At 42.9% G+C, this 12,539-nt stretch overlaps 1 protein-coding gene across 1 annotated transcript in view; it reads right to left on the reverse strand.

Annotated features, from left to right (window-relative positions):
- Positions 1-12,539, reverse strand: part of LOC146862011 (alcohol dehydrogenase class-3-like) — a 101,362-nt gene that overhangs the window by 18,999 nt on the left and 69,824 nt on the right. The window contains exons 6-8 of the mRNA XM_085641169.1: positions 6,602-6,862; positions 5,140-5,275; positions 4,265-4,403 (exon numbers count right to left, since the gene is read on the reverse strand). Coding sequence (XP_085497295.1) covers positions 4,265-4,403; positions 5,140-5,275; positions 6,602-6,862 — 536 coding nt within the window. The remainder of the gene's footprint in view (positions 1-4,264; positions 4,404-5,139; positions 5,276-6,601; positions 6,863-12,539) is intronic.

Here is a 12,539-nt window from a genome sequence, read left to right on the forward strand (position 1 = left end):
CTGTAATTGCTTTGTGCTCCTGAAACTTGGTTTCTGGTAATTCCATGTAGTACAGAGACTGAAGCTCAATACCTTGAGCAAAAAATATGGTGCTTTAAAAGACTGTCCAAAAAAGATGCAAAATTGAGCACCCTTTGGATCTGCGATTCTTGGTGTCCGTGGAGTGTGAAAAAGATAGAACAGCTGTTTCAGCTCATGTTATGAGTGGGCGGTGCATACGAAGCTCAACAAAAGACGTAAACATGGCACCGTGTGGTTCCCCACAGGGTGACAGCATTTACTGGATCAAGTATGAGACCTAGGAGCAGTGACTACGATTGGAAGAGCGACGGAATGGCATCCCATTGGATGATGTTGTGCATGTAGTGTCCCTATATGTGTATGATGTGCGGCTATATCTTAGGGACGTGTCGTGGGAAGCAGTCCCCCTTTTCAGTAACTTTCCGTTACTTTGAGTGTGTAGTGGGTGAACTGGGGGAAATAGGTTCCCGCTTAATTGCGATGCTTCCCTGCAGATAATACACCTGGGTGGAGAGCCATTGACATGGGCATCAGTAGCGGTTCATCTTTGATCACTCTCAGCAAGAGCTATTTGAAGGCAATCTGCACAGCTGTTAACGGCACTCAAGTCTCAAATGCGGTTTTGGCAGTTATTACCACTAGCTCTAGCAGGCGGAGCTGCTCTCAAGCTCTCAAAGATGGTTGTCTTTGCCCAGCTATTGTATTACTTTCTAAATTTCCTGTTAGTTCCCAAACGGCAATTCTTTTTTGATTTAGACCCCGCACTAGGGTTGTGCTTTTGGAGAACGGAAGTGGTAAGGTGGCCTTTAACAATCTCGTTATCTGTGGGGAGCGGCGGGCTAAGAGTGCTGACTTTTGAGACTTATTATCTAGCTGCGCAGCTTCAATGTGTGGCAAGATGGCTATTGGGAAGCAGTCTTTATGAAACTAGTAACGGGGATGGTTCCCATGCCACTGCATGTAATCCAACAGTTTGTTCATCCCACCTTTAAATTACACCGCTCGTAGACGCATCATGTGTGGATAGCTTGGAGGTGATTCACAAGAGTCCCTCGGCCCACAAGGTATACACTTTCCTATTCCTTGGCCATGCCACTGCAGGGTCTACCTGGCCCCTTGGGATACTTTTATCCTGACCAGTTACAACCGGACATGAGCACTACATTGACATGGTAGGGAATTTGTTCCAGGGTAGCAATTAACTACATTTTGACCAGCTAGGTCAAGATTACAACATTCCACCAAATCAGTTTCTTCTACACGGACAGTTATTGGGAATCCTTAGGTTGCTGTGGGGTGTGGTTGACATAGAGCCACCCACCCATGCAATAATACATACACTGCACACCATGGGAAAAGGCAGACACCTTATCACATGGTTTTATAGAGAGATTAGAAAACATATTGGGGGGTCTCATTAACTGAACCCTGGCAGGGATGGGAGGAGGCTCTGGGGCATCCTTTACATGATGCGGAATGGATACGAGCACTTGAATCTCCTCATGTCATCTCCAGAAACGCGAGATTTAAAAATATTCAATTTGTTACTTCATGGGGCTTACCTCACACCATCCCGACTGAACTGTATTTTTCCAACAGCCAATCTTAGATGTCCCAGATGTTGAGCCCATTTAGCAGACTTTAAACACATGCTTTGGTACTGCGCCAATATAGCCGGATTCTAGCATTCTACAAAAACTGTATTGGCCATTGTCAGTTCACAACACTCAATTCCTGGTAAGAATTGGGCATATTTCCCAGGATGAAGTTATAGGTTGAAGGCGTGCTTTGCTAATTTAGCCCTTCTTTTAGGAAAGCGCCTGTTGACCATGCATTGGGGAGAGCAGTGGACCCAGTCATTCGCCCAGTGGCGTAGGGATTTGCAATGTTGGAGTGTTGCGGACATTTCTGGGCTACACTGGGAAGTAGCCCGTAGAATCAGGAAACGCCCTATTGCAACAGCTTGGGACACCATGCTCAGAGAATTCAAAATACTTACAGTTCAGAAGCCCCCTGCTCATAATGTATCCTAAAGTACTCTTTCCAGTGGGTGGTTAAATGCAGGCACCCCCTGCCCAGGATACACCTTCACTCAACTGCCTACTCATGTGAAATGCTCGTGCACTCCTTTGTTTTCCCCCTCCAAGTTGAAATTCGAAAAGTTAATAGTGTCTAATCCCGTTTAGAAAACTGATTTAATGTGAAAAGGCTCAGCAAGATATAGGAGACTAAAAGCTTTAGGATAATAGAGGCTCACCATTAGAATATAACCCTCTTTACTTGTGTTTAATTGCATTATTTAAATTTTGATGGGAGGCCTCGAACTGAATTACTGTGTAATGCAACATTGATCAATCGAAAAACCTAACACCAAATATTTGAAATCTAACATTGCCTATCGCTTTTTAATCAAAAAAACAAAAAAGTTAAAATGGTCTTTGAGAGATGGCTACCAGATCCTTTCTGGTTCAATAGGAATTCACTATGGGTTGAGATTATGAAGAAAAACCCAAAAATAAATGGAAAACGGGAGAGGTGTGCTGGCTGGCACTACATCTGGGATTGTTGAGGCTGAGCAGCACAGCGCTGGAGCCACCAGCCTCATGTTACCTGGCATGTACTTGGCCAAGAGTCAGGATTCTGAGCTTGCCAACTTGTGCAACAGCTGCCAGTTGAAGACACATGTCGGGCGCCTTTTCACTTGCAACTTCTGTGATCCCAGAGTAGGTGTCTTTGTCCTGCTGCTTCCTGCAGACTGACATTGGGAGCCATCAACCTTAAAAAGTAGCAGTCAAAAGAGCCCCAGATCACAATCCATGGTAGCACTGCCCTTATGGGGCTAGTGAGTTACTCACACACAGTAAGAGGGCTGGGGCAGGACTTACAGCCAGCGGAGGGGTGATTGGTCTCCGAGAATCATCTTCTCCCGGGCACTACAGGATGTAGCAAGGAGCTGCATCAACTATCAATATCCCCATTTGCCATGGAAGAGGAGGGCTGGTGAAGAAATTGACGGGGTGAGGAGAAAGTGGCCAAAGGATCTTCAGAGCTCACCTGCCAGTGCTTTACTCAGCAAATTACTGCCAGTACTCAGTAGGTGGCTCATACATGGGCCTTAAATTCTAAACATCCAATGATTTTGGTGCAAACTAAGTGCAGAACGTTTTATCTTCCCTCAAACGCATCACTATTACTGCATACGTGAAGTGCTTCAGGAGAATTCATGCATTATTTTCCCACACTATTTCACATGCCATGTTGAACTTTAAATGCTTTTAACTATTCCACAGTACAAGTAAGAGAAACATTACACTAGTCTGTTTCAAACTATGCTAGACCATATATATTTAACAAAAAATACACTGAAGACCACAAATTGATCGCAAAGTTTACGAGAAAAGGAGGGAAGTGGAGGGGGTAAATTGGTTTTCAGGCTTTTAAATATCATGTATTGTAACGAGGGGGAGAGGTGTTTGGCTAGAGTGCATTGCAGAGGCATGTGTTTATGTTTGGATTCTTATGCATACATTTATAGTTAAGAGTGTCGTTGCCGGGAAGGCTGGATATTACTGAAAAATACTATTTGTTCCAAAACAAAAATGTTTGAGTAAGGTGAAGAGAATGGACTAGAGCAAGAAGCGAGTGAAGGCAAAATGGTGAAAGCCAGCACCTGCAGGCAGGAGGAGTGGGTGTGATAAGTATGAGTGGGTAAGAAGCAGGTAGAGCAAAGGAGCACTTTCCTGATACAACCTGTAATCTAGTATGGCAAAGTCTAGGTAGAAGCAACGTGGAAAGGAAAATTGTTGCAAACTGGTCAAAGCCACGTTGAAGCAAGATGAATTATAAAGCTTGCAAACTAAAGCATTCGCCATCAGTATTTTAAGATTCTTTGGCGACCTTGCACTATACAAAGGGACAATTTGTGATAAAACCATTACAAACTAATGCTTCTCTCATCTGACAAAGTTTCATTCATATACAAGGCATGGAAAGGTCACAGAGAGAAGGCAAAAAGAAATAACTCAAGCAAAATGAAAATGTGGTAAACTGAATACCGTAGAAGAAACATACTGGTGAGGTGAAATGTCATTGTGCGTAACAAATGTGAGCCATTTAACAGCAAAATACCAACAACTTCAGGACTGCTGTTTTCTGACAGAAAGGGGTACCCTTGTGCAATAGGTCGACAGCCAGTGCTGTTATGTTTTGTGTACTTGTGTGTGCACTAACGATGTGAACGTACCTTTCCCCCTTATGCATAAGTTCAAATGCCTCATTGACTTGAGCGAATGGCAGGGTGTGTGTCACAAATTCGTCAACTTTAATTTTCTTTGCCATATATTCACTCACGAGTTTTGGGACACTCTCCACACTCTTCCAACCTACAGGAGAGGGGAAAAAAAACACAGTAAAGAGAACACGTGAGGAGGGGATGAGACTGGTGGTTTTAAGTCAACCGGGGCAAGCTGGTAGACAAACGTCAATAGTTTATGGAGCTTAGGCTAAAGATAGATGAACTGGGGGGCAGTGGGGTCCATCCCCATAAGTGTGACATATGATGCATAAGCAGACTGGTTCCTGGCTCACCCACCGCGCCATTTTGTTTTTTTAAACCAGATGCAGCAGGCAGACTAATGTCTAGGGATATATGCACACATCAATCCTCACCTATCATCTATCCGTGCACATCACTGGTTTTCTGCCCTACTTTGCTTCAGATTGCTGGTCAGCTCCACCAATTTACAGGAAAATAGCAGGTCCAGCAGTGCAAATATTCTGATCGTTCCTACAAACTTAAGAGGCCTTTCCCTCACATGTTTCTTCCCATCGCAATCAATCCAACCTCAATCTGAGTTGGGCCTGTATATGTGTGTCTGCACCAGAGCGTAAGATGGCAGCAAATACCTATAAAAGGCTATACCCACCTGAAAATAAAGCCGAAGCATTTGGCTTTGTGAATGCTAGGTTGTCTTACAACTGAACGTACAGTGCTGTTCTGCACCTTTACAACCCAAATTAAGTTCAAGGATGATTCGGAACCAGTTCAACAAAAAATAAAAATGAAGCCCTCAAAAATATACATACTCGGAAGTGAAGGACACAAACAACTAAAGTTACCTCCAAAGGCAGTGCCTTTCCATGTGCGTCCAGTGACAAGTTGGAAGGGTCTGGTAGAAATCTCTTGTCCGGATGCAGCTACTCCTACCACCACACTGGTCCCCCATCCTTTGTGGCAGGCCTCCAGAGCAGCTCGCTTTTGCATTCAAACAAATAAAATACATTAACGGTGCTTACGTTGATGCTGCAGTATACACATTTTGTTGCCATTTATTTAAAAACACTATGTTGGTTTGTAAAGTGTCAGCATGGCACAGATGCATTTCATAATGGGCTGGATCATGGTTTAGGAGATTGACTTGGTGCAAAAATGAGGGGAGACAGCTGAAATCTTGGATGGAAAAGAAGGGGACTGAGAAGCTTGCCGGTGAGAAAGGAAAAGTTGTTCTACATGAAGGAAGGCTTTTAAGAGTGGGCTCCCCCAGGCCTCCTCCTGTTACATTGTGCAGCAATAATGTCTCATTTAACGATGAGGCGAGACAAGCGAGCAGTTGGTGCACCTTGAGAAGCTCAATTCCAGAGGGGCTAATCTTTGCATATGAGAACCACATACAAGGCATACTTATTCCAAGACTTTGAGACAAGTTTTAAAATCTTGTAAAATCAAAGTATCAAAACAAAATGAATAGCACTTTCCACTTGAATCAGGAAGTTTAAAAAATATATAGGAGAATGTAAAACGGTGGGAAAAAAACCTGGCTAAATTAGCAAACCAAGTTGATCACAGAAAATTCGATTACAACAACAAGTCGTTCAAATGTATTTTTCAGCTCTTCTGGAGTTTGCCCTGCAGTAACCTTTTCAAAGGACGAGGGAATCGGATTAAGATTATACAGCAGGGACGGACTGAATTTTTTTTTCTTCATTTAACAGAGTATCGAAAAAAAAGTGCAACTGCATAAACAAGAGATGCCCTCTAACTTGCTGCTTAATACCACTGGGAAAATCAGGGCAGACAGAAAAGAAAGAAGGCAGATGCAAAGAATGAGTGAGGATAGCGGGAGGGATGGTGATGGTACGGATATATGTAATTAACAAGTAAGAGGGATTTCCAACATAAGACTGCACTGCTCTAGGTCTTCTATTGGCCAGCAGGGCACACAAAATAACCGTATCATTTCAGGCTATTTCAGAATGAGGACGTGATGCAAGCGTCTTAGAGGTAATGGAAGGCTATGCAAGTGTATGGACAGGAAATCTATTTTTCTCCAGATTGATGGGGTAGGGTACAGGAGGGGAGGGTGGGGGCTAGGAAATCAAATATAGAAAAAATAAACAGAGGAAAAAAGTTGTTCACTTTGACCCCCAACATACCACGACATGACAAACGGTAATCTAAAAGCAAAAATGTCAAGTGATGCATATTTTCAACAATATGCTGAAGTGCACTGCAGCAGCCTTTGCAGTAGGAGGCGAGGGAGGGGGGGGGGGGGGGGTTAAGCTGAAAAACAATCATACATACCATGACACCAACGTTGCCGATGCACTCGAAGGAATAGTCCACTCCCCCATCTGTTAGGTCAATCAGCACCTCCTGGATGGGCTTGTCATGCTCTTTAGGGTTGATGCACTCAGTGGCTCCAAATTCTTTTGCTTTTTCAAATTTGTCTTTATTTAAGTCAATACCGATGATCCGAGCAGCACCGGCTACTTTACAGCCCATGATCACTGCAAGGCCGACCCCTCCCAATCCAAAGACAGCACAGTTTGAACCTGCCTCTACCTGTAAGCATGAAGGAAATGGAAAGATATGAAAGGGAGGCGGGTGGAGGCACAACGATGACAAACTAAGAAAGTCGAAGTCATAATTTACAAAATGCACGATTTCTTTCAACTAATGAAGTGTGCATCTTGCTAAATGCCTCAAAACAACCTCCTGCCCCGGCACCCCCAAACAAACATAAGCAGAATATTGCATTTTGGGGAAGAGGATGGGATGTACATTTGTTTTGTGCGGGAAATATCTTTCAAAGCTCAGATTTTATTTTGATCTTTTGGGTCACGCTCTAGTTGGCCGTGGAGGACGCAGCTCACTCTGATAACTGGGTGCATAAAGTTAGGAGGTCTGGAGAATTATTCTTGAATACAAAGGCCCCATATATTGCTCTATAGCTACTTTTGCTTTCATGTGTTCTTGTGCTATATTAGCACCATGCTCCCCACCACCTGCCTCCAAAAAGGTATTACAATCCAAAATGTGTTCAGGATTTTTGCCAGTACTTTAGGTATAGAATGACAGACAAGGCACTACTTGTTTGAGGTCTGTAAACCATGCATGCCCAGCCACGATCTAATAGTCTGATTTGCTACCACATTTTTTAAATTCTTTCAACTGGAACCATGGCCTGCTGCTGCTTCCTCTTCCAGTAAAATCTTCGACACGCCTAGTAAATAAAGCGGCGACTGTGTTAGATCATCAGGTCAAAAGATGTCCCGTCACTCCCACCTCAAAAATATTGACGGCATCAATTACAAGTAGATATAAACCATGCTATTAATTGCACCCCCTTATAAGGGGATACTCCTACATCCACCCAACAACAATGAACTGCACGGCCACAGCACAGGCGATGGCCATGGGAAACTACACCCTATTCACACAGGCTGCAGTTCAAGCATCAAGACACCCTGTGCGAAAATCAGGGATACTGCATGTATAATGGAGCTGTAACAGTGTTTGGAATGGAGAGGCAGGTTAATGGAGTATGAGGGAGCTCCTACATTTTTACGTCACGCTGAATCACTGAAAGGCCATTATCTTACCCCACCAAGCCTTTATATTACTGATGGATCAAGGACTCGTTTTTGTGAGACTTGCTCAAATTCAATTCGCTCGTTTAACTTATTAATTTACTAACATGAAATTATTGTGTTTGTGATTAATCTTTGCACATTTCAGTAAAATAAGACAGTGAAGCTTGCCTATGTGTTTACTATTCATTAATACGGATAGCGGACAAAAAAGTGCGGCTCTAACAGGGAGAACTTTACTGTGCATGCGTCAATTGCATCTACGTAATGTGACGTACAACAAGCTTTGGAGGGAATTTCTTGCGCATGAGCAGAATGCACTAACATGGCGTCTTAAAGACCCACATGCATGGCACATGCTTAGCTTTTAGTAAGCGTTTTATAATTAGCCAACGCAGGGAAAGTATTAAATAAATAAAGGGGAGTAGAGGTAGGTGGCATACAGTGAAATCATTTATTTCTTGAAATTAATATTTTCTCTTTTGACCTTTTATTAGTTTGTATTTTCGGCCTTCTTGCCACAACGCTAATATTTGAGTGAAAGCCATCTGCGCATGTGTGACCTCTACTTCCCCTGGAAGAATGATCCCATGATTGGACCACATCCAAGGCCATGAACCGCTAAACCCTGGGAAACGTGGATGTCTGAAGTGCAGAGAAAGAAATCATATGAACATTATTTTTAAAAATGTTTCAATTTTGGATGAACTCGGGTGGGAATAAAATAAAATGATTAATAAAGGGATGGATTTGGGAACAAAGAAAGTGCAATGCCATCATGGTGTGATGACAAAAACGCCCCTTGCCTGTCGGTATAACTAAGGTATTTGGGTGTGTGTGATCCTGAGAGAACGCTGAGATGGAAGATGCTGTCGGAATTCGATGATGCTGAGATGCTGAAGATTCAATAAAGATTTAAAGCAATGGATTAGAAAGAAGATCGCAGAAGAATCTCAAGGACGGAGAGAGTGACAGAGAGGTGCAGCGAGTTGTCTGTTCTAGTGAGGTCCACTGTCCTAATTCCTGTCCTGAAGCCTGTGTCTGATTTTTCCCAGGGGAGCCTTACCAGCCCTTTGGCCAGGGGGTTGGTCTTCACACCATCTGTGGTAACTATATGATTTGTATATTATTTTTATGTACTGCTGTCTCTATCCTCTCTTTCCTGAGCAACATCAATCTGATGAATTCGTGAGTTTTAAATTGATTAAAACTTCGTTCCTATAAATTGTGTCCGTGGTGTATTTTAATGGTCCACTCACATTCAAACTTTAGATAAAGATTTTGAAAAATTCCTGGGTCTGTGTTTATTATTAATTTGAATTATTTGCAAGGTAGGATATGTGCATCGTCACCATCAACAAGATCCAACTTATTTGGGTCATCGACCAAATGGAAAGAGCTTATCAATCAGTGATAAACAAACCCCCCTAGCGGTTAGCCAAGTGAATTAGAGAGTATGTATTATTGATGGGCCCAGGTGACTATATGGTGTTGGGAGTATCTGTTGGTGCGCCACTGGATCATTTCCTTTTCAAAATGTCTGCTTGATGCTGGTTTGCTCACCAACATTTTTACAGCAGTTTTAGGCAAGTGCTTGTTCTGATCAGCAATTTTCAAAGACCAAAGAATGCCAGGGCTACAATATAAAAATGAATCTACCCTGCCTTGGGATATGGCTGCTCCTCTCTGGTGCCTGTGATGTCATGCTGTGGAGAAGTCATGAGATAGACTGCTCTGAACTTATACAAGTGGGCTATGCTGTGCAGACCAAGAATCTGCCAAACAATGCAGAGACTGGACTGCAAAGGTAGAGCTGCTGAAGGGTATTCCCCCAGCCTTCCTGATGTTTATTCACCATAGGAGACTAACATGGCAAAGATCCTGATGAAGCAGGCTCCGGTCACAGATGGATAACTATTCAAATGGGAGGGTCAGTGTACCCACAACAAGAAATACAGTATGAAAATAAGCTGCACGCCACAACAGAGCTTCACAGGTCATGTGATTTTACAAGTGAATCAAAAACAGTCCGGCTAATCGTAAAAATATTACTTTGACTAAGCACTTTAGGTCTATACTACAGTAGAATTTAAAGGACCGCTCTGAGTGCAGCACTGGAGACCGAGATCACAATTATGGCTAAATTATCATGACTGGTGCATGCAGACAGTACCGAAGTTTGTGGCCGGCTATCTGATCTCTGCACTCTTCCCTTCGTATTCCACTTCACCAGTGTAGCAGCAGTATCAACGGGATGGATCCCAACGAAATCACGAACCGTAAAAAGTTGTAAACAGCATACAACATTCCTAACCCCTAATGATCAGAGTTCCAATCCTATATAGTCTCATCCTCAGGCACTCCACTGTGCTCATGATTTACGCCTTGTCCTCTCGCCACCCAATAGCAGTGCACTGAAGTATATCCTCCAACGCTCTTTCATCCATTCTAATCCCTCGCATCTTAAGTCCGTTCACTAATGACCACTCGCATCAGGTCGCATTCCCAAGATTCTATGGTTGGTCCCCATGGTTTAATCCACTTTAGCTCCAACAATCTTCACTAATACCAATCCTAGTGTTACAAGCCAATGCAGAATTTTCATATCGCCGAGTTGACCTATGGTGCCCAATATCCAATGTTCAATAGTAGCACTCATTTGGTTGCCAGTGATCTACGTCAGTCTATGCACTACCTGCGCCAGTACATATTATTGTCAGCGAAGTTCAAGTATATGTGTACGAATGTGGCCTCCCGCGTCCCCGTCCAAAACACACTAGGGCACTATGTGGATAGATTTTGTGCAGCTTAAGGAGAGGTCGGTCATATAGGTCTAGTGGAGAAATTTAAAATATGCTAGTTGGAGACATGCATTACCTCCGTCACCAGCATGCATGTAACGTTCCATTCCACTTCTGTCAACTGCTGCCCTAATTCAGGCTCATAATTATTGCACTTCAGAGTCCTTCAACCGATCTTCCATAGCCCTGTACATAATTGTTACGAGTATGACACATTCCTATCTCAAATAGCATGTTCATGGCAGCCGTTGCTGCAGGAGCTCTAGGGAACTCTCCGTATTTCTCTGGCTGCTTTTGTCAATTTAGCATATCCAAAGAATTGTCATGGTCTCACTCTAAATTGTTCCTGTGCGTCCATGAAGGAAATAAACTTATCGGGATTAGATCTCCCAGTGTGCGAAAGCAACTCTCCCTCCATTAAGCTACTGTCATTTCTCTGCACAGTTTTAGAAAGGGCTACAATCCGTTTATGTCAAGAGATCTACAGAACTAACAACTAAGTCACCGTAACTTCCCATGCCAGAGCCGGCTGGCGCAGTACGTGCAGGATCGACTTGGGTACGTTCCTGCTTTCAGTGTTGCTGGCAGTGCTTTCCCTACATCCTCCCACTCAACAGACCCTTCCCCCCCCCATTTACCATTCTCATCGCACCACCGTACAGCATGCTGGAGCAGTGCAGCCAGGTAGAGCTTTTTAATTGAAATTCTTTACCATTGCTACTATTTATTACAAATCTCCTTTTACACACCTTAGTTCAGCATCCAGAATAGTGCAAATAACTGTATCTAATATTTAAGTATACTGCCATATATATTTTTACACTTTTATATAAAGCAGACCCAAATGACTACCCAATCGGCCAGAAAAACATTCTAAATATTCACTGGCAAAAAATCTTCTGGCCAATACTGGTTCCCCTATCAGTTCAAATGCGTTTGTACCCTGAAGATGGTCTTTAAAAACACATGCCCAGATAGAGTATGGCAGACAGGTTATGCCATTTCAAACGTGCTGGATAAACCATCCACCTTATTACAACTGCATTCTATGCTATGCCACTTGTACTAAGGTGGGCGGAGTATCTATCATGTTTGTGACTGAGTAACCTGTTTGCCTAACTATATTAATCCTAAAAAACTAGGCTTCCATCATGTTCTTCGTAAAGTTTAAAGAGTGATTTTATTAGAGTTGAAAACAGAGGACTCAGTAGGGCAGGCACTTCCCTGTGGCCTACTTCTGAAATGTCAAGACCATGTTAGCATGGTTATTCACATACAGGTTAAAAAAAAACAACTCACCCCCTACAACTATCTCTCGAATTAACAAAGACGTTGTACATTGCCCTGCTTTTCAAAACCCAACAATCCACTGTCAATGTATGAATAAGTAATGAAACTCCAAAGTTAACTACATCCATATTCTGAAACGTTTCAAAATAGTTTCTGCAGTCAAGTGGAACATTAGAGTGCGAATCAGCAGTGTCAGTGCAAACATTTTGATTCACAGAACCACAATTTGAACCTTTACACCTGTAGATGAAACTTAGCAGTTCTGGTAAGGCAGGCTGTCTGCAGTACTAGGGTTTAAGGTAGGAAACCGGGTGCGCTGGGTGGCCATGTTGAATACTGTGAAACCTGTATTTTTGGGAAGCTTTTAAGACATTTTGCTGGTTGCTTCCCACAGTGGAAGATAACAGGAAGTTTCTTTCCAGAATAGAATAGGAAGGAGCGAGGACCACGTCTAAACTTCTTAAAGGCTTTCAGAGGTTTTGCCAGAGATAAAAGCCTATCAATGTGGAGAAAATATAGCACAAAAAACTTAATTTTTGGGTTAAATTGCAGAAATCC

Source organism: Triturus cristatus, chromosome 2_2 (genome assembly GCF_964204655.1).
Source record: "Triturus cristatus chromosome 2_2, aTriCri1.1, whole genome shotgun sequence".
NCBI lineage: Eukaryota > Metazoa > Chordata > Amphibia > Caudata > Salamandridae > Triturus > Triturus cristatus.